Raw genomic sequence first — 21,974 nt, forward strand, 5'->3', positions numbered from 1 at the left:
AAGTCATATCAAAGTGCGCTGATCTTACGTTTGTCAGTTCAAATGCAATGGGACTAATCATACAATGCATAGAGGAAGGTAAAAGTAATCAAATTTCATAAACTAATTCAAAGACAAAATGTAATTCATTTATTCAAAATTCATACAGATTAAAATTACCCTTATCTAAAAAAGCAAATTGAACACTGTAGCGAAAATCAGGCCAAATCCCATGGATATCGATACGGCGCCATTACGATTAGGATTGGGATAATAGTAAGGAGGATAGTAGTCTGGACGTGAGCCATAAGGTTCATCATCATCCGGTTCACCCTCATCTGGAATTTCTGGAATCTCCCCAAACACATATTGCTGAATATAGCTAGAGCCCACCAGTGCTGTATACTCCGGCTTGTAGTTATAAATCAGAGATTGTGCCTGTTCTGTGGCATTTTTGAAGACATGCGGATTGCGACGCGCCTCGCTAATGAAAAAATCAGCAAAATACTGGCCACTCTGCACCGCCGACGGGGTGTGTGGCACTTTCGCACTGACAAACTCGTAGAGCGCCTTCTCTGGATGGAACTGTACGCCATAAAAGGGATACCTCAGATGCTCAATGGTGGATACGAATTCAATGCCATTCAAGTCGTGATTTAATGATATAATGCGCCATGAGTTATTTAATGGTGGCACCTCAAAACTCTGCTCCGTGTAGCACCACTGATGATAGTTATAGGTCACATTTTCAACGGAGAGTTTTGTAATCAGATCCTCACTGGCACCACCAAAGAGCCGACTCTGGTTGTGGTCTAAAAAATGGATAAAATGACGCTCATTAATACGATACAATCTCGGATATAACTTATCTTACTCACCCGACTTAAACTCCAGTGGCAGGGCCATCCCACGTGCTTGGCAACTGCTGCGTGTCTCCGTTCCATTTGCCATCTTCAGGACGAGCAGTTCCATGCCCAGGCATGTGCCCCACACGGGAAAGAAGGTGCCATTGTCGTTCACCTCCTTGGCTATTTCGATCAAATGCTCGCCAGCATCTCCATAGCCATTGGTCTCATTGAACCACGTTCCACCGCCAGGCAACAGTATACTACATAAAAAAAAGGTAATTGATTGAGTTATAAAAAGATTTCGCTTGCAGCTCGATTTGAACTCACCCATTAATTTTGTGTATCACATCTTCATAGTAGCTACGATTGCGTCCGATCCTATATTATGGAAAGGTGTAACAAATTATTCCTTGAGTCAAAGCATTTCCCTGTTAACTGGCTGTCGTAACTGTTGTTCATATATTACGTTGATAGTAAATACAATTACGTCTTATCACAAGTAGCACTGATTAATGGCATACGCCAATAAGAGGCGATTCTTTATTTACTCAAGTAGTAGCAGAAATTAAAATCGTTATCTTCGAAACACTTGTTAGAAAGTGATCCAGCGAAATTACTTAACGTATTATAGAAGATTGTCGGTTGAACATCTGATGCGCAAATAATTAAAATTTCTAAAAAGCAATATTTGATTGTAAGTGAACTAAAAATTAAATTAATTTTCACCAGTATCGACTGAGCAAGTAATACATATTAAATTTAATCATTTCTGTTGACTGCAATCAGAAGTTATATATTTAAACGTATTAAAAGGAGCAAATGATAATAAAAATGAGAATAAATATCTTCTGATTGCGAAATATTTATATATTAATTTATGTGTGATTTAATTCTTATCTTTGCCAAGACAAAATAAGTGTCAAAAGAGCTGCTACTTGCAAATTAAATATTTGCTTAAGATATCTTGAAAGAAAAATAAAAGACGATTTAAAAAACAACACAATTAACTGCAAAATGATACTTTGAACACTATATAATTTAGAGCTACAAGTCCAATGACTCAGTCATAGTGTAAGCTGCCTGCTGTAAAAAGAGAATTTTATGCCAAGGTTTTGCACATATAGCTTCTAAGCTCCCAGACTAATTTACACGGCAGAATGCAAGATTAGATAAATGTTCTTATGCGTTCAGTGTAACAAAGACTATATATATTTGTAAACAATTTTAAACTGGTGAAAGCTCCTTTCTGGTGTTACACTCACCAAATGGGAACCACTCTACCACCGGCGCCCTCCACAAACTTGACATAGGAGGCCGCAATATAACTGGTGCCATTGAAGTGGGTAACAGTCAAACTGTCCGGATACAGTTCTTGGGCGAGTACACCAATGATTGGTGAAACTGCGCCATTGACATCAGCTGTACTCGGCGAGACAAGCAAAGAGAGCAGCAGCAGGCACGTGACTAGCCACGATGCGATCCTCAGGTAATTCAGCATTTTATTGCAGCGTATTTGGAGCGAAATTCGCAATTGCGAACACCTCCGTCGAAGAACTAAATAGCACTGACATTGCTAAGCAAATGGCAGTCTAAATTTAAATGAAATTTTGCACTATAAATATTTCTCCGCTTGAGGTGGATGTGTTACGTATATATGACGAATAGTAGGTAACTGATTACAATATTATCACCAGGCACTGATTTGGCTTTGTTCGAAATTTCAGGGAAACAGAGGGAATGATTTTTAACGCAAAAAAGCAACAGACTGTTGGTGAGTGTAAATGTTTTACGTATGACGTAGAGGCAGCTAGCCGATTACGATATTAACACCAGGCAATGATTTGTGTTTTGCTCGCTAGTAGAGGAACTTTACCCGAGTACATTTTTAAGCCAAGTTAAACTGCTACCCAAACAAAAAAAAAACAAAAACAATACAAATACAAACTAGTTTGTTTGTGCTTATTCATGCAAGTTTTACACTTTTACGACCGTCTTAATTAATAGCTTCAGCTTGTGCTTATTAGTAACGGCAACAGCTGCAATCACATGCGAATTTGAAAAACAAAGCAATATTTTCGCTAATTGATTGTCATCAGCTGTTTTTGGCGCTGCTTCTTCTTGCTGCGGTAATCAATGATCGATAAATTGCCATTCAGCTGGAGGAGAGCAGCTGTTGTTGTTTCTTCTTAATGCTGCTCTGTATGCTGAGTAAATATTTCATTTCCACTAAAGTTTGTTTTATGGCCAACAAATCATTCGAATCGAATTGCGTTGTTAGTTTCTTGGCATTGTATTCCAGTTCTTTGACGATTTGTGTATTAAGTTGTTCAAGTGTTGCGCTGTCAGCTGCCTCCTCCACCTCCTCGTTGCGCTCCATCATTGCCATTAAAAATGTGGTGTTTAAGGCGCTATTATCCTGTGGCATCGCCTCCCCCTCCAGCTGCAGAATATATTGCCCTCGTTCCACGGGAGCCGATAGCGTTTTGTACGCCTTGTTGATCAGTGAACTCCAATCCGCAGAATTTGTTTGCTCGCGGGAAGTTCTGCGTTTGAAAATTATTTGATAGAATCGAATAATATTTGATGTAACTGAACCATACTTATTGCTGTATTTATCAGGATGCACGCGCGCCTGTAGCTGTCGAAAACGCTGCGTCAGCTCTTGAGTTGGCACCGCAAACTTCGTGGGAAAACTCAACAGCTCAAAAAAGTTCTAGATGAAAAAAGTGTTATCCAAATGAGTCTTCATGATACAGTTAATCCAATACTTGCAATTTTGTCTTGCACATCTTGCAGGCAACCGCAGTCGCTGCAAATCATTTGATTGCCAGACTTTTTGCAGTTCCAACAGGATTTCGATGTTACAGAAGACGCACTGCGTCTGGCTTCAACTCTATACTGTCCAACATTCGTTGTGCTTGTTAACTTAAAGTTGAAGCCATTAAAATCACTTCGCAAAACAGCACACACGCGACGCATATTTTTTGATATTACTAAATATAAATTACACTCTAGCTCTTATCACAAATTACACAAGCAGGCACAAAACAAAAATCAGCTGGCCAACTGCGTCGTCGCTCAATAGTCTGGCAACGCTGTAAAAGTTCATTTTTCGTTCCCAATTTATAAATAGTCTTTGGCTGTTTAAACGCAAACGCGGCGATAACAAAAGACTTGCATACACACACATAAATATATATATATGTATAATTTTTAAGCAAAATCGAAAAAAACACACAACACACAAATTGTGTCGGCTGCTCCAGGTGAGGCTCGAACTCACAACCCCGGCATAGCTCTCAATTCATACACAGTGTACTGATTATAAGTACCGTGCGCTAACCAATTGCGCCACTGGAGCCTTCAGAAAAAAATTTGCCAAATGGATGACTTGAAACAACAAAACTTCCTTTCAAATCACAGGCTTAAAGCTCCCCTTAATCGGACGTATGCAAAAAGGATAGCACGAATGCATGAAAAAAGCACATGAACAACATGAAAAGTTTATCTAAGTTCATACATATGTAATAAGTATATTTTTGTATGTATATATATAAAAAGTACTTTTAATTAATTTTTTTTTTGCGTTGTTTAAATTGAGTCTTTTCTGTACGCTCGATAGTTGTTCATCTCTGTGGGAAATGTTTTGTACAATTCCATTAGCAGATTTGCTTTGAACTTTTTCAGGCTTTCGATTTTGCCTTTTACTTCCTCATTCTTAGCGAGCGCCTTTTCCACACAGTCCTTCGTGTAGAGTTGCGGATTTTTATCTTGATCAATGTAATCGAAGAACACCTCGAAAGGCACATAAACATCCTGCACTTGTGGACGCAATTTATCAATTTCCTGCAGACCGGTCACCAAACTGTTGCTGTTGTTTAAAAAAAAATGAAGAGTATTTGACAGTAGTATTTAAGAATAGTATTTTTGGCATTTTCATTCTTACATTTTTTGATTGAGTACGTTTTGACCCTGTGGCTGAAAATCGCTCACAATTATACGTATCTGGCGCACGTTCTCGATAAACATTTCTAGTTGGGTTTCCAAATTCTCCAGCGGCGAGGTCATTTTCAACAATATTTGAACAAATTTACCAAACTTTCTTCACAATTTTATTAATTTTCATTCGCACAGCTGTTTGTTTATTTCTGCAATTGCTGCTTCTTCTTCTTGGCCAGCCATTCAGCTTACTTACGATGTGGACTATCGATACTATTGTAACTTGTTTCGATGCTTTTGTTCGATAATTGATCACTGCCAGCGGTGTTTGCCAGAAGAAGCAGAGCAGCCAAGTGCATGGTTTCCATTTATAATTGTTTTAAAGGACCTTTGAAATAAACAAATAACCGGTTAATCAATGTCGGACGGAGATTTGGATGCATTGCGCGCACAGCGCATGGCACAGATGCAGTCGCAATTTGTAAGTACGAATTAATCGACGCTTAATGGTATATTCTAGAAAAACCAAAAATAGCTCTAAAAAAATAGATATATATTTGTATATATAAATATGTATAAAAGTGTGCTGCTTCTGCATAAAAAAAATTCAACTAGACAGCAGTTAAGCTAAATGTCAATCGCAGCGAGGAGGCATGAGTCATAGTTGTTTTTGTCGCTCGGACAGAACAGCTGTGAGAGAAAGGGTATACAATAACTAATATACCCCTCAAATGCTTCTACAGGGTAGCGGCGGTGGCAACGATGCCGATAAACAAAAGGCTCAGCAGGAGCAGATGCGTGCCCAGGAGGAAATGAAGCACTCAATACTGTCCCAGGTGCTCGATCAACAGGCACGCGCCCGACGTAAGTTTCACATTTGTGTACAGTGAAACCCAACTATAAGGAACCATCCACACCCTTTAATTCACAGTGAACACACTGAAAGTGAGCAAACCGGAGAAGGCGCAAATGTTTGAGAATATGGTCATACGCATGGCACAGATGGGTCAGGTGCGTGGCAAGCTGGATGATGCCCAGTTCGTCAGCATCTTGGAGAGCGTCAATGCACAAATGCCACAGAGTAAATCCACAGTGAAATACGATAGACGCCGTGCGGCCATCGATAGTGACGATGACGAGGACTACGGCTGTTGATTTTCGATTTGGATTGAGATTCAATTCTCTACTTTAGAGCCTGACTTAAGTTTGCCTAAGTTTGCTTGTGCACTACAAGAATTGATACTGAAACTGAAGCTGAAGCGCAAGCGAAACAAATTTGCTTTAGATTTTGGTCTTTTTACCAACTATATGTTTATTAAAATTAAAAACACACAATTCAAGCTCTCAATCTCTCTTACAAAATCGGAATCGCTGTCGAATTCAAAGTACAGGGAACGCTCGCAATTTAGAAACTATAATTTTAAATGCATTTAAAATTCCTATACTTAATGATAGAAGAGGAGTTTCTATGTAAGCAAAACACATTTTAAAAATAAGACTAGATTTTGGCGTAATGCATGTTTTGGGAATTGCACTAACAATGAGATGATTTGGTTTGATTTGCTTCCTGCCTTCCACGGATCACTAGGCTTACTCCTTCTTCTCGTGATCCTCCTCTTGCTCCTCCTCGGTGACCAGACAATCGCCACAGAATATGGAGTACATGATGAGCGAGAGGAAACCCAACGGTAATCCAAAGATCACAGTCATCAGCACTGGATTACCTCGCCACATCTCGCGCATCGATCGCTTCAGCTCGAACAGGGCGCGATTCACGCGCACAAAATAGGAATCGCCTCCGTAGACAGTGGCGCTCTCATTGTTAATGGACTCCAGGAATAAGTGGAGAGCCTGCGGCGTCATCTGCAGCGGATCATCTTCGGGTATATAATGATGCTGCGTCGTCGAGTTCAATGCTATCAAATGCGGCGTTGGCATCTGATCCAGGATTATGGAATGGGCAATCGATGGCTCGCCAATCTACAGGCGGCAAAAAAAGAAAGAGAAAACCTTGATAAATTATTTCAGGCTTGGGGCATCGAGAGCTCACCCATCCAAATTGGAATTTGTCATGATATCGCGGTCGATGTTTCCGTATGACGCCCTCAACCATGTCACGGAACTCCAGCTCATGTGTGGCTATCTGACTGAGTTTATCCTCCTGCACCACAGCCAGGACTAAAAACTTTTTGGTCTTCAGCAGCTGATGAATATTAAACCTCGTCACCTTGGGGAAGAGTGTAAAACGCTCTACATTCACCCACTGAAAGATGGTCTCATTGACATCATTGGGGTCCATTTCGTGGGCAACATGTCCGTGTGGATAGAAATGATGCTGTTCCTCCTTGTAAACAATCACCGCTGGCAATTTCTCGAAATCGAAATGCTGAGCAGCAATATCCTCGCTGGTGGCATAGAAGAAGCCATGCTCCTGATAGCCCTCAGCGGCGGCATAATACGTGTCCCACACAACGCCCTGTTGCTCCCCCACAAACATAAAGAAGATCGTGTGGGATCCCTTCAACATATCCACACTCTCCGTGCGGGTAACCAACTGAACTGGCGGACCTGACATGCGCAAAGCATAATCAACGAGTTCATCCTTGCTGCGATCTCCATTATAGCTGAACTCCATGTTGCCCTTGATGAACATAATGGTGGGATAGCCACGCACCTTGAACTCTCTGGCTGCCGCTGGATATTTGGTGCAATCCAAGCGGCCAACTCGCACATTTGTCGCATGCAATGCTTGGGCAACCAATGCAAAAATTGGCTCCGTCTTCTTGCAGTAGCCACACCAGGGGGCATAGAACATCACCAGCCATTGGCCCTCGTGACGCACATCGATGAAACGATCGCTGAGCTCCAGGACACGCGAGGATATCGCCGGTGTTCCCAGCACCAGCAGAAACAACAATGCCAGGCAACAATTCCCAATTGATTTTGGCATGTTGCGGCTGGTTTTATGTTACGTTATCAGTGCAGTGATCGTTGCTGCTTATTTATTGCATAATTAATGGTCACGTTTTTTATTTATTTAGACTTGCAGACAGGCTACAACTGACATTAATTGTAATTAAATTAGCAAAATTATCAATTTTCTTCAAGAACAACAAACTACCCCCAAACACCGAGTTCTTTAGTTCATTTGGTGAGTCACTGGAAATGAATCAGTGCTGCCAGGTATCGATTACAAATTCAATTACAGATAGAAGTGAATGAATAAAAAGCTACGCAATTTTCAATTATTTGCTAATTCATTAAACAAAAGCCACATAAGACTTTATATATGTTTATCTATATATATATATCAATTATAATTAATAGTCTTATTCAATATTTTAGAAGATCACATATATCTTATGAATATGCAAAAATGCAGAGCTAACTTGGCATCACTGCTGTGAACCACCACGAATCACTTGCTATATCGATAACTTCAACTACTTCTATTCATTCGCTGCGAATGGCATTGTTTACATCGCGAACAAGGCAGTCTGGCAACACTGGCATATCAAAACACGCTCGACACACGTGCGATTTGTGCGTTTGAGTAAAATATAAAAATTAATGATTTTAGACGCATTTCATAATGAAAGAAAACACACCCGATAAACCCGACGGCACGGCACTGGTGCACAATGTACGTTTCTACACAATAAAGCCCAGGGCCATTGTGTGTCTGGCTTACTCCAAAGTGCTCAAATGCCTGGCGCTCAGCCGGTAAGTAAAATATTTAATTAACATTTATATATAATTGGAATATTATTGTGCTAGTGAGGATGGATCGATTGAGTTGTGGGACATGAACTATGCCCCATATTTGGATCGTGTGATACAACTGACTTCGGAGGCGCAAGTGGAGTGTTTGGCGTGGGCGGGAAAAAGACTTTTCTCTGTGGATTTAAATGGAAAACTCATCGAATGGGATTTGAACAAGCTGCAGCCACGCTACGAACAATCACCGACGGGGAATGCTCTGTGGTGCCTGGATGTGAATAGTGCCGAGACTGAGCTGGCCGTTGGCTCCGAGGAGGGACACATAAATATAATGAGCATTGAGCATGACGAGATCAGCTACAAAATGCTCTTCAATAAGCAGGACGGGCGTGTTCTCTGCTGCAAGTTTGATAAGCCGGGCAAGCGACTCGTGACGGGGTCAATGGGTGCCGTGCGCATCTGGAGTGTGGCCAGGGGCAATACACTGCACACAATGACTCTCTCCTCCAAGGAAGTAATCGTCTATTCTCTGCAAGTGCTCAGCGATAATACGATTATTGCGGGTGATTCGGCGGGTTTTGTGACCGTGTGGGATGCCTCAAATGCCGCACAGCTGGAGACATGTAAGGTGCTCGATAAGAGTGTATTCGCGCTGGCGCTCAACGAGCAGGAGGATCGGCTGGTGTGCAGCGGTTTGGAGCCACCTTTGATACGTGTCCTCAGCAAGACACAAATCAAGCGCGACGATTCGGTTTGCGAGCGTTGGATCAAGTTTCTGCAGCGCGATGCGCACAGACATTACGTCAAGGCACTCGTCATGATCAATGATCGCATCGTTTCTGGCGGCGAAGATGGCATCCTGTGCATCTCATCGAGCAACAAGGCGCGAGCTTATGTCGCCAGATATGCACCGTTTATACGTGGACCTTGCGCTAGTTTGGCAAACAAAGCGAATCTGTTGCTGCTACGCTATCCGCAGAGTTTACATTTGTGGCGCTTGGGCTTGCCACGTCCTGACGAGCATCAAAACTCGAAGCTGGGCGCCTGTGTGGAACTGCAACTGGGGCAGACACCAGAAAAGCTGTTGCAGTTGAATGTGGGCGACAGCAAATTTATACAAGCTGCTGCCATTTCGCAGGATAACGCCTGGATATGTTATTCAACTGGCAGCGAGCTGCGCTTAAGTCACCTGCAACTCGAGCCGAAGCTGAGCGTGCAGCGTTTAACAGAGGATTTGCCAGCAGAACTGGAGGGGGCAGCCATCTTTATAGCCTTTGCCAAGTCGGATCAATTGTTTATTCTCCATGCGGCAAGTTGTCAGCTACGCTGTTTTAGCTTGCAGCAGAGGCAAGTGGAGTTTCTCTACAGCATTGACCTGAGCACGGAGCTGAAGTCGCCCATTAGCCACGTGGAGCTGTCGTCGTGTGGCAAATATCTTGTGGTTGCCACCACAAATCATTTAATTGCCGTTTGGCAGCTGCGTGGCAAGTCGAAGCAATCGAGGCATTTGTTGAACTTGCCACGCTATAAAGCTGGCACCACAGCACTGGCTCTGGGCGAGAATAGTCCACGTTTGGTGGTTGCTTATACCGATGGTCGGATTGTGGACTATGATCTGGTCGAGCGTCGTTTTGTGTGCGAAACCGATCAACACTTTATGCCCAATGCGGACTTGCATTGCATTAAGGGCATTCAGCTGGATGCACTCAATCCCAACATAATAATTGTCTACAACGAGGTGTATCTGTATGTGTTAGAGAGCTATCAACTGGAGCAGGCGCAGGATCATGCGCCAAATAACAAAGCCAAACGCCTGAGCAGATCCAGTCGTGCCGTGGAGTCAACCAAACTGCAGAGCTATCGCCTCAAGATGAGCCTCACTCGTCAGGTAAGCGCACTCTAAATCACTCTCACATATCACGTCACCTAATCGGAATCTCTTTCTTCTTCTTCTTCCCTCTGGCAGCATCTGGCTCAGGTGTGCCGTCTCAGCCCCAAAGAACTGGTCACAATTGGTGTGCAGACGAAAAATCTATTGGCACCTTTACCGCCGCCCTTCCAGCGGAAGATGTTTGGCGCCTCGTAGTTGGACTGACCCGGAGGAGCAGCTCTGCCCACAGTAGTACCTAGTTATGTTGTAAATTACACAAAACCCGTTGTTCATCAGTTTATAAACTGCATTTGAAGCACGTTTCTTTGTGGTTTCTTATGCCCTTGCACTGGGCATTATCAACTTTTAATGCAACGAGAGAAGATATCAATTAAAATGTATTATTGATGTGGATGACAAGTGGAGTCTATATATAAGTAAACAATTTGTTGTCTGCCTGTTGCAATTGATTAAGTTCAGTTTATTGTCAAGGGTATTTCAACTTCGGCACATCATTTTTCTTGTTTGTTCGAACTGAAATTTGTCCAAAAATTTGTCTCTGTCGAAATGCCGACGGCGGCACCCAAAATGTTCCACCTTTTCACAGAGAGAAAGGGAGTGCGAGGGGAGAGTGTAGCAGAGTATTATTTGGGAGTACTCTCAACTGGATAGGTTTGTAGATGGATGGCAAATGTGCAGCACAGCACAGCACAGAGAAATTCGTATCGTTTTGTTTTGTTGCTGGCATTTCACTGTAATTGTTGTTGGTTGTATTTCGTATTCGCTTCTCCCTGTACTGTTGTGTTTTTTATTTTTTATTATTTGGTTTTACACTGTCTAGCCAACGTCTAGACAAGTGCATACCACACAGACAGTCCCCAACGAACAGAAAGAGAGAGAGGGAGATAGAGATAGAGATTTTAAGTGCGAGTGAGAGAGAGCGAGCAAGTTTGGTCGTTGCACAATTCAACTTTTAGCTGAAAAATCTCATTGCCCAGCTCAACTCTCTGACCTATCCGGTGTGTGTGTGTGCGTGTGTGTGGGTGTCCTGTCTGTGGCGGAAAAGTATCCTGCAGCCATATTCCGATGCAAGGAGTTGATTTTTTTTCTGTTTTTGCTTTTGGTTTTGGGTTTTTGTGGCTTTTTGTTTTGTATTTGCATAACAATTTTGTTGGTAGCGCATAAAATCCGTTTTCCTGCCGCGACTGTTGGGCGGCCTGCTCTGCCTTTTGGGCATTTGGCGTTGGAATTGGCATTGGCATTTGCATAGACAACAACAAAGCGCCAAATAGACATAAATAATGACTGATGAAATTGTTCAGCTTTTAGACCAGTCATCAAACTGTTTAACTGCTATAACATTTACCCAAAAGTTACAAGAGACTATCAAATCTAAGTAGCCATAGCTATAAACCCGCATTAAGCTAGATTGTTCAGTTTATAAGTGCAATTCTGCTGTACTTCATAATGATGAAATTAAGTCTGTGTTTAGTCAAGTTTATACACAAGTTAATTTGCTACATTTTCCGCTACGATTAACAGATTTAAAAACCTTGTAGAAAATTATCTACCCAAAAATTCACTATAAGCTATGGGTATCAGTAGATAATATGATCTACAACGTTAACAAGTTTAGCTCAGTTAAGAAAGCTTTTTATTGGATGCACACTGTACACGAATCAAAGTTCAATTTGGAGGCACAAACAACTATTATATAAGTCGAGGCTTTACTGTACTTTTACATGGCTTTGGCTAACAAATATTACTCATACGCCACGTGCGCTGCCTTGAGTTGTGCAGACCATGTAGTGAATTCAATCACGCCCTTTACAGGCCAATGTTGAGGCATTAAAATGCACTTAGCAGCCAAACTAAGGAGTAAATAAAGACAAGGAAAGAAAGAGAGAGGTTTTTTTTTTCATAAAAAGTCTAATTTAAACTACTATATAGTTGGCCAGAAATGATACGATTTTCGATTTATATTCAATGTTATGAAGGCTGTTTTTGGCCAATTGAGTGTGGAGTGTGGGCGCTAGTCGGCTGAAACTTATGCAAACTACGCTACCAAATACAAGTAAAAGTCGCAGTCGCAGTCGTAGTCGCAGTTGAAAGTTTACAAAGGAGTCGCGAGTTGGAGTCTAGACAGCGAGTGAAAACTTTGGGCGCTATGCAAAACAACAACAAGAACAAGAACAAGAGCAATGCATCTGTTTCGGGTTTGGGCTTGTGTCGGTGCTAAAAGTTTTCATGCGCTGACACGGCCAGACATTGTGTCGACAAGGGAGGCCAACTTGGAGGAGTGTGGCGGCGTGGCAACAATGCCTCAAATTGACATTTAATTGGTTTGCAAATTAGCCCGCTTGCCAGTTGGCAGTTGCGTGGAAAAGTGAACAAAGGAGTACATAGACATTGGAATGCAGCCACAGCGCACAAAATGATGCAGTGCAGCATCCTTAAACACACACAGCACCCAGTTGCCCCCAAGCCCCCAATCTAATAAACAAGGGCGCGCAAATTGGCCGCTAATGAACGAAACGAGATAAAGCTTAATTTGCATTTAATAATATTAATGCGTTCGTAAAAGTGCCAACCGAAAAGAGACAGAGAGCGAGAGAGATAGAGAGAGAGTGTCTATCTAGTTAGAGAGAGAAGGGGAGGGGGAGAGAGGAGCTGCATAAATCGCATGCGGTTGTCATGACGCTGCAGTCTGCAGTCAAAATGCGACCCCTGCAGCGGTCTAGACAGCGAGACAAGGACCTGCTAGACTAGAGGACAATCTAAGGACAAAACGTGGCTGTCTGAAAAATCTAGGCACCCAAACCAAATCAAACCAAGCCAACCCAACCCGTAATTCGCAAACCGTAACTTTTGAATGCAGCTCAAGCTCAAGCTGATTGAATTTTATGCTCAACAAAAAAGCAAATCAAGTTAAATGAGTGTAGTAGAAGTCAAAACCCTCCCCTCCCCGCTCCCCGCCTCCCTCCATCAACTACACCGCCCCCGTAACTAGGGAGACCGTATTGTGGCTTTATGCTGACCACAAATTAAGCGAGTGCTGCAGCTGCCAAAAGAGGCTGCAACGGGGCATTGAAAGGTCAACCTTTTCAAGGGGCAAGCAGTTGCTAGGCCACAAGGAGCAAGGAACTGTGGGTTGAGTGCTAGTTGGAATTTTGGGGGAGTTACTTCAATATGACCATATCGCAGTTGTTGTTGCAGTTGCAGTAATTTGAGTTGGCTTTCCTTGCTGACTTCTTGCTGGGTTCTAGCTGTAGTTGCGCTGGCGTCAGCAACTTTTTGCACTTTTCCCATTGAATTTTTGTCCTTCGGCACGTTGCCAAAGGACAAATGTACAATAAACAGCGGCACTCACCAATTGACACAGGACAAAGGGAGAGTACAACGGAGTGCAGAGGTAGGAGAGGGGAGGGGAAGAGGAGGTGCAGTTAAGCATCTTAATGCACACAGTGTCATCGTATGGGGTAAAGCTTCCTGGTTGCAGACAGTCAAGACGTTCATTGCCAGCAAGTTGCAGTTTTATGGCACTCTTAGTGTGCACTGTGGGAAATATATATAGAGATATATATAGTCTATCATAGTCCATGTCTATCTTTTTCATATTTTATGTCTCACTCTTATCTCATACTTTCCTTTTTTTTACTTTCCTAACGCTGGTTATTTCTGTATTTCCCAAATCCTTCCAAATATTGCACCTTTTTACTTTTTCCTTCTTATTTCCATTTATTTATTTTGTATTTAATTTCCCACTTTTATTTTTGTATAATTTAATTTGTAAGTTTATTTATTAAAACCTTTTAAGAATGGTGGACTGTTTTTGGTCCACATTAAATATATAAGAGAAATTAAAGCGCAAAAAGGTCGCCTTCATTAACTTAATAACAAAATGAATCCCTTTTTCGTTTAGTGTAAGAAACTTGCCAAAAGTATTTCAACGCCAAAAAGTATTTTCAGCGAATTTGCAGCTGTCAATTTTAATTTGAAATTCATTAGAATTCAAGCGATACGAGTTGACAAATCCATTTAGGCTAAGTAAGGGTATTCCCCCAAGACTGCCATCAGTTAGTTAGTTAAGCGAACTTTATCAAGTGCTGTGGGCTGTGAATTGTGGTTATAATTTTAATGTGCTTGTTAGTCACGCACTTTTGCAACAGTTAAACACACGGCTAAAGCAAGTCCACAACGACAAGCCGCACTTGCAACAGCAACAGCAAAGAAGAAGAGTTAACATGTGAAAAAGGAATGTGCAACATTAGCCGGCGTTTCATTGTTGTTGGCGTTGCTGTTGCTGTTGCTGCTTCTACAATTTGTTGTGTGATTTTGTGTACGCGCTTCGTTTGCAAGTGGCAACCACAATTTAATTAAGCCAACAAAACCAACGGCCAACAAAGGTGGGGGCAGGGCAGCGCGGGGTATTAGCCCAGTGTGTCTGTCTGTCTGTCTGTGTGTGCTCCACTCAACATCATCATGAGGCACCACAACATGATAGCTGATAGACACATTCTGTTTGCGTCTCCTCTGTCTCTCTCTTTCGTGCTTGCAACACGCAAGGGGTGATGGGAGAGGTGGGGGCTGTGCTATGGTAACGGCTGCAACTGACCGCACAAACGGGAATTGTGAAAAATGACTGGTTGTCGTCAGCGTTATGACACAATGCTCTTCTTCTTCGTGTTGCAGTCTGCGCTCAAATGCCTTGCACAGTGAGAAAAGCGCACAACAAAGTTAACAAAAGTATGAGTGCAACAGCCTAGCTAATATCACAATTGATTGGACTGCGACCAATTACATATTTATATTGTGCTCCCTTCTGAGCTTATAGTTTTTGCATCTATCCCAATTCTTAAAGAATCTTTATCAGCTTGAGGATTACCACATCTTTAGAGTCAATAACATATATCCCTAGGAGACTACATATTTTTCTGGCTAAGGTAGCACATTCTGCAATGATGTGCCTTACGAATTAATCCTCAGCTCTTCCAGCAACCCTAATTCTTACAGAATCTTAATCGAGTTGAGAATTCTCTTCAGAGTTGATATCATATCTATCTAGGAGACTCGTACTAACAAACTCTACAGACTATACTTAGTTTAGTTAGGCGACTTCTTTGTCTACTATGTTCTGACAAGAAATAGCTGTATACAAAAATGTAATTGTCTGAGACCAGGTGCCTTATCTCAGCTCGGTTGCTGCAGAGATCTTTCTTCGTTTCTTAGTTGCTGCCGCATTGTGTGTTTTCCTATGCCACAATACAGTTATTTTCCTATTAGGGGCCTCTCTGCCACTTCAATTTTCCAGACTTATTCACAACTTCATTTCGCCGCAAGCTTAAGCTTCGATTGTCAGTGTAGTCTCCGGTCAATTCCTCACCACTCTTTGCACCTACTTCGGAGCGCTCTCACATTGTTATTGTAATAATTTGATTAAACTGAACGCTTTAAGTGATTTGCATTTTAAATTTCAATCAATATGATGCGACGGTTGCAAGCTGCAAGCCAGGCGGCTGCAGTCTGCAGCACCACCTGCAGCAGCAAAAGGAAGTCGTCTGGCGCCAGGCTGCACCTCTGCCCCGCTGCCCCGCTCCACTCCTCAGTCTAATGATGTAGAAACCGTCAGCGGGTTGAGTTCATGTCTATGTCTGGCTGTGGCGACTGGACTGTCAGCTGGCCAACATGGTAAATTGCTCACTTTGCCTGGCGGAAACCATAAACCGTTGCAAGTGGTCAGCCAAGCTGCAGAGCAGGCTCCCCTTTTCCCCCCTTCCCCACACTCACACACCTGCATGCCACGGGGTTTGGCGCATCGGAAGGATGTGTTGTCGCTCCACGCCCACTGCTCTAATTTTATTAAATGCTAAATTATTTCGTCGCCTGCATTTGCAGTCGGAACTGCGAAACAGGCCATTTGCAAAACTGGGTTCACTGAGGTGTGACTTTAATTGAACGGAAAACTACCAATCCCCTCATCCTTTCCATAATTAGTTTGTGAAAGCTAGACTGAGTTTTATAAACAACGTTCTCTTAAGCATCGCTTGAATTATCAATTAAAAAACTTTATTTAAGTTTGCAAGCTGCAATCCTCTTGAGGATTTTCCACTGCCTTAACTTTGTTGAAAATTTATATTTTTAAAATTGATTAATAGATTGTCTAAATGGAGAATCTCAATTTTTGGCAGGGTAACAATTAGTCGAGAATTGTTACGTTTTAGTTGTGCTGATTGCGTTCTCCAGTTGCAGTTGCATAAGGTGTAGGCTTTCTTCGTGTAATTGTTTTGCCTCAGCGTACCCACTCCCACACCCAATCCCAGACCCATCATCATCATCATCATCATCATCACGTGTGCATTGTTCTTGGCCATCCATTGCCGACATCGTGGTCGTTGTCGTCGTCGTCGTCGTCGTCGTCTCCTCATCTGCTCGCTGCCGTGTGACGCGACGTCTCTGGCTCCTTCCGGCTTCAGTTTTTGCAGTGGCAACTTCCTGAATTTGGCTTAGGCGCCGGCAGTGACTACTCCCCCCACTCCCCCCACCATCCATCCATCTTCCACTCGTCTGCTTGTTTATATACGTGTGCTATTTTGCCGAAAAGCAATGTTTAAGGACTTCTGTCTGAGTGGATTTTTGCCCGGCAGTTTTCTCAACTTAATTCATGCAATTTCGCATGCAATTTTCACGTGACTTCATTTTCAACAGTTTTACTTGTTTTCTTCTGGTTATGCCATGTGAATCACGACAGCAGCAGCAGCAGTAGCAGCAGCAGTAGCAGCAGCAGCAGCAGCAGCAGCAGCAGCAGCATCACCCAGCTACGAAAATAGCCAGGAATCCCAAGAGACATAGCCGAACTCCCTCTTAGAGTCGCTTATCTCAGCCTTCCCCAACCCAATCCTCCCCGTCCCTTCCTCCCTCCACACTCCATTCCTCCATTCCTTCCCCCATTTCATCTCTGTCGCTCTCTTTCGCTGCTTTGCTTCGCATATTTTGTGTTTATTTCGCGCCTGGCAAATCTTTTACACACAAATTATGTTCTGTTGTCTTCGGTGCGATTCCTTTTGGGACAACGTACCGGGCCCAGTATTTTTGGATTGCTTCTGGCTCTGATAGACCTGAGAAACTACAACTCAACCCAAGACTGATAGCCATAATGAACGTGCAGGCCCCCCTAAAAGAAATAGAGAGAGAGAGAGAGAGATTGAGAAAGTGAGAGAGAGAGAGAGAGGGGAGACACCCTTATCCCGAGTTAGTCGAGACTGAGAACTGGGCCGGGGCGCGGTGGTTTGCGGGTGGAGGGGGAAGGGGCCTTAGCACGCTTCACGCTTGATTTTCATGTGGCTGTTGTTGTTTTGGTTGCGGCCAGCGGCAGAGGTAAAATAAAACAGATGAGGAAAATGCTTTTCAATTTATTTTTAAGTACAAAAATAATTTTTTTCGCAAAGAAAACCAACACAAAAAAATAAGAGAAGAGCGCAAAAAAAATCGAAAATGAGCGGTAAAAATAAAGGAAACGACACACGCCCGTCGTCGTTCTCGTCGCGCTCGGCTCTAGCTCTAGCCGACCCCCTCCTGCCACCCGATCGTATATAAATATATATATATATATATTTATATATATTTATATATATATATATATATATATATATATATATATATATATATATATATATATATATATATATATGTATACTTGTACATTTGCCGTCGTTGTCGTGTGAAATATTGGAGACAAACGGGCACTTTTCATGTTAGCTGCGAATATATTGAGTTCAGTACGGCGCAGGTTTGCGAAAAGATCGCAGCACATTCAAAATAAGTGCAGACTGCAATTATTGGAGGGTGTCTAACGAAATAACGGAGTCTCGCCACGATAACGCGTGCCTACGAAAACGCCCACATATATACACATACATATACATATATATATATAATATATATATAAATATCTATATTATATGTTCTGCTGCGTATATATATCAAATATTCTCATTCATTGGCAGTTCTTCTTTTTTATTTCTGTGCGCGCAACCAAAACAAAATAAATTTAAAAATTAAAAAAAAAAATTAAGAAAAAGTTTGTGTTAAAAAATTGCTAACTAACTGTTACATCGTGTCAGTGGCGGTGTGTGTGCGTGTGTTCGTGTGTGCGAGTGTGTGTTTTACAGGTGTATTCCAGCCACGATTGCCAATTTGGTGTCCAACTAGACGCGCCTCATCGGAGCTTGCCGCCCGGCGCATTCTTCACTGTCATGTGTGAAATTCTTACGCGCTCTCCTCGACCGATTGATTAGTGCTCTCCCGATCTCGCCCGTGCTCTCGTGCTCTCTCTCACTCGCTCGCTCTCTCTCTCTCTATCTCTGTCGGCTGCACCCTCTTTCCCCTTGGGGAGCGTTTGCGTTTCGGTTCGGTTTGGTTGTCGGTTTATTCTGATTTGTTTTCATTTACTTGCTGTCGGCTGGCTGTCGGTCCTTTGCATGCGCCTGTGGCGGGCCTTTGCGGTCTCGTGGTCGTCTTCCATCGATTTACGCAGGAATTCACTGAATTTACGTTTGCTCAATGTCAAATTGGCGTTCGACTTTGGTATGCGCACACAGCTAATACTACAAATACAAAATACAGAATACAGACAACTAGTCTGAAAGAAAGTCTTTCTTCGGCATTGCCGGAGCTTCAGACACTCTCATAAAACAATTATCTCACATATAAAATGAACAACTTTAGTTTATTATAGTTCTTAATGGTTGTTTCACCAAAAAAATAGCAAAATGGCTTCCCCTTCTCATGCTTTACTAGAAGAGCAAAAGGCTTTAAAATGTTGTACGAAGCAACTATCTTGCAAGAGTTGTAAAGACCGTAAACCCATCGATATCACAGAGTATTCAGGCATATAGATAGTTGATTAAGCATACCTCACTTCAGCAAACCATTATGGGTAGGGTAAAAAAAAAAAAACTAAAAAAAAACACATCTTGTGTTACCTAGAATATGCGATAGAACAAATGCCATGTTGCTATCGATAACATTTGTTATCGCCGCTGCACGTTGCACATTTTATTTTGTTGGCTACCCTTTATTGTGGCATACACCCCCCAATCCCCTCTACCAGTGTTGATTCTTGCAAATTCCTGCGTTAGCTTTTGCTGTTTTATTTGTGTGGACGAAAATAGATTAAAGAATTTAGCGACTTGTTTAAAAATAAACTGGAATGTTTTTTTGAATTAGCTAAAAAACACGCCTATGGCAAATGCTGTTGTTGTTGTGTGATTATTTCTGTTATTTTTCCGTTTCTATTCGAAAGAAATATATGGTTTTTCCGGTCAGTTGGATTAGTTTGGATCACATAGAAGAACTCATAACGATCTTGGCTAAATAAATGACCCAAATTCGAGGCAAAACCTCAACTCAAAATGAAATATTATATATTTTTAGCTTTATGCAAATTTGCTAGTGACTCAAAGATATTCGAGTTCGTAGCACTTTATGACTGGGGTTTTTATTTTTTGGGAACTTTTTAATTGTTATGGGTCTGAACGCGTTTTTATGATGGAACATGAATTGCAACTTAACGTTGATCTCAAGAGCCAGGAGCCCGTGACGTGATAAAAATCAACATAAAGACACAGACAGGCAGTCCAAGGCAGACAGAACAACACAAAAAAAGCAGAGAAGAGCCAAATGAAGAGGCAATCAAATAAATTGCAAAAACATAACAACCACAGACAGCAGAGACAGCAAACAAAAAAATAAAATACGATCAACAACAACAACAGCAACAACAACAACAAAAGCAGCACCAAAGGAGATCAACAACCAAATGAAAAGAAACAGTAGCCAGTCTCGCTCTTGGCTAATTGTGGAGCAAAGGGAGCATGTTGCAAGCGACGGGGGAGAAGTAGTGCGGGCTGCAGGAGACAATAACATTTGCAACAGCAGCATGATGTTGTTGATGATGATGAGGCTGACTGCTGCTGCTGCTTCTGCTGTTTCATACGCCAGGCATTTCAATACGAAAACAAAATCGGCTATCTTAGCCGAAGAGTTAATACCCTACAGATCGGAGTTTACCTTCTGACTGTAATATGATTTTCACTGTTATATATTAGTGAGTTTGGTCTGAAGAACTTTGGATTGGTAGTGTCTTTCCTTCCTGCCTTCGGGATGGAGACCTTCCCAGTAAACGAGCTCTAATCTGCTAACCAGTATTTTCTTAAGGTGAGGTAGGAATTTATCCTGACCCTGTTGGAGTTGGACTGCTAATATTGCGTCCAGTCCGGGAGATTTATAGTGCTGGAAAGTTTCAATTAATCGACTTGGCTACTGATGCTGACCAAGAATATATATACTTAGTGGAGTCGCAAAATAAACTGAATGTCCTAATTATAATACCTCTGCAAGGGTATAACAAGCACGAAGGGGTTGAAGATTTAATAGCCTTGCAGACATATAACCAGATACGGAATTATAGTGTGATCTTTTATTATATTAAGTGAGGAGAAGCCAAATTTGGAGTGCCAATTTCTACGACAGCTACGTATGTACATATATGCTATAAAGTGTAGTGATTCGATCCGATGAATATATATATACATATATATTATCGCACGACAGATATTTTCTGAAGAAGGTATCCAAAAAGGGTATATATTAATCACTTTAAAATGAGACTGCAAGTTGAATTTAATGTTGGAAGATAAAAGCCGATGGTTGGCCGATCAGCGTGACGTTTGCTTTAAATTGCTTGTTGACTTGCCCCCCACACCCCACACCCCCTTCACATCTAACTTCTTCACCCTCTTCACTAACTGCCCCGTCTGCATTGCTGTCTGTTTGTGCATCAATCTGTCTGTGACACGTTGCTGTTAGGGTGCAACATTGTAAGCAACATGTCAGTCGATCATGGAACATATTAAATGAAGCAGCCAACTAGTCAAATCGTCTGTCTGTCTGTAGACCTCTTCGTCTGTCTGTCTGTCAGTTGCATTTGGATTATGCGGCATAATGTCAACTGTGGACTGCAAAAGACAATTAGTGAGCAGAACAGCAAGTCAGAAGCTTAAGACTGCTGTGTGGACTGGAGAAAGAGAGGCAGAGACAGAGCGAGAGAGAGGGAGAGACAAAGAGAGAGAGAGAGAATGGGAGGGGGGAGGAGTACAGTCAGTTGTTGTCTATATCTAAGATCGTGCATCATGAAAGCAGAATGCCTGGCAAAAGTCATTCCACCTTTTTTATTTGTCTTGTCTGGTTGTCTGGCGGCGGGGCACGGCGAAGTGGTTGTGCAGCCGCAAGCACCAGCAGCATCAACAGCAACTATGCCATTAATTTAGCTACTTTAATTTTAGCCTATTTTTTGTTGTTGTTGTTGTGCCGCTTGTAATCTTTCGTCATATAGAAAGCAGCAGCAGCAGCAGCAACAATAATAACAAGAGTGCGGGGGCAAGACCTAAGGGGTGAACCCCCTCCCTTCCCCACCCTCATAGATCCAAGCATGCTGAGTGTTGTTTTTGCTGTTGTGCATTATAAATATAGACAAAAATTGGTTTCGTAAGCAGCGACTACGACCAAGAAGACGACGACGACGACGACTACGTCGAGATGATAATAAAACTGAAGTCGGG

At 42.2% G+C, this 21,974-nt stretch overlaps 6 protein-coding genes and 1 non-coding gene across 8 annotated transcripts; 2 read left to right on the top strand and 5 right to left on the bottom strand.

Moving 5' to 3' along the window:
- Positions 1-106: 106 nt before the first annotated feature.
- Positions 107-2,400, bottom strand: LOC6557649 (gamma-glutamyl hydrolase). The gene is made up of 4 exons (XM_001983332.3): positions 2,090-2,400; positions 1,155-1,205; positions 858-1,087; positions 107-791 (listed from the first exon to the last, which is right to left on the bottom strand). The coding sequence occupies exons 1-4, from the start codon at positions 2,323-2,325 to the stop codon at positions 166-168; spliced, it is 1,143 nt and encodes a 380-aa protein (XP_001983368.1). The 5' UTR covers positions 2,326-2,400; the 3' UTR covers positions 107-165.
- Positions 2,401-2,765: 365 nt separating this feature from the next.
- Positions 2,766-3,893, bottom strand: LOC6558159 (iron-sulfur cluster co-chaperone protein HscB). Of its 2 annotated transcripts, none has more exons than XM_032743437.1 (3): positions 3,600-3,893; positions 3,428-3,540; positions 2,766-3,370 (listed from the first exon to the last, which is right to left on the bottom strand). In XM_032743437.1, the coding sequence occupies exons 1-3, from the start codon at positions 3,804-3,806 to the stop codon at positions 2,980-2,982; spliced, it is 711 nt and encodes a 236-aa protein (XP_032599328.1). In that variant the 5' UTR covers positions 3,807-3,893; the 3' UTR covers positions 2,766-2,979. The 2 variants fall into 2 exon arrangements, with proteins under 2 accessions (XP_032599328.1, XP_001983367.1); XM_001983331.3 differs by having other exon boundaries at positions 3,596-3,678.
- Positions 3,894-4,085: 192 nt separating this feature from the next.
- On the bottom strand, positions 4,086-4,188 carry Trnai-uau. The gene is made up of 2 exons: positions 4,151-4,188; positions 4,086-4,121 (listed from the first exon to the last, which is right to left on the bottom strand). It is a non-coding gene; the product is annotated as a tRNA-Ile (tRNA).
- Positions 4,189-4,363: 175 nt separating this feature from the next.
- On the bottom strand, positions 4,364-4,916 carry LOC6557795 (mediator of RNA polymerase II transcription subunit 10). The gene is made up of 2 exons (XM_001983330.3): positions 4,774-4,916; positions 4,364-4,698 (listed from the first exon to the last, which is right to left on the bottom strand). The coding sequence occupies exons 1-2, from the start codon at positions 4,893-4,895 to the stop codon at positions 4,419-4,421; spliced, it is 402 nt and encodes a 133-aa protein (XP_001983366.1). The 5' UTR covers positions 4,896-4,916; the 3' UTR covers positions 4,364-4,418.
- A 178-nt stretch (positions 4,917-5,094) lies between these two features.
- On the top strand, positions 5,095-6,106 carry LOC6557744 (programmed cell death protein 5). The gene is made up of 3 exons (XM_001983329.3): positions 5,095-5,247; positions 5,510-5,630; positions 5,698-6,106. Exons 1-3 carry the CDS (start codon positions 5,185-5,187, stop codon positions 5,919-5,921), a joined length of 408 nt encoding a protein of 135 aa, XP_001983365.1. The 5' UTR covers positions 5,095-5,184; the 3' UTR covers positions 5,922-6,106.
- LOC6557680 (protein disulfide-isomerase TMX3) lies at positions 6,047-7,937 on the bottom strand. The gene is made up of 2 exons (XM_001983328.2): positions 6,817-7,937; positions 6,047-6,746 (listed from the first exon to the last, which is right to left on the bottom strand). Exons 1-2 carry the CDS (start codon positions 7,714-7,716, stop codon positions 6,357-6,359), a joined length of 1,290 nt encoding a protein of 429 aa, XP_001983364.1. The 5' UTR covers positions 7,717-7,937; the 3' UTR covers positions 6,047-6,356.
- Positions 7,938-8,260: 323 nt separating this feature from the next.
- On the top strand, positions 8,261-10,677 carry LOC6557688 (U3 small nucleolar RNA-associated protein 4 homolog). The gene is made up of 3 exons (XM_001983327.2): positions 8,261-8,489; positions 8,544-10,374; positions 10,453-10,677. The coding sequence occupies exons 1-3, from the start codon at positions 8,359-8,361 to the stop codon at positions 10,570-10,572; spliced, it is 2,082 nt and encodes a 693-aa protein (XP_001983363.1). The 5' UTR covers positions 8,261-8,358; the 3' UTR covers positions 10,573-10,677.
- The last annotated feature ends 11,297 nt before the right edge of the window (positions 10,678-21,974 follow it).

The sequence above is a fragment of the Drosophila grimshawi genome, unplaced genomic scaffold (assembly GCF_018153295.1).
Source record: "Drosophila grimshawi isolate 15287-2541.00 unplaced genomic scaffold, ASM1815329v1 contig_44, whole genome shotgun sequence".
NCBI lineage: Eukaryota > Metazoa > Arthropoda > Insecta > Diptera > Drosophilidae > Drosophila > Drosophila grimshawi.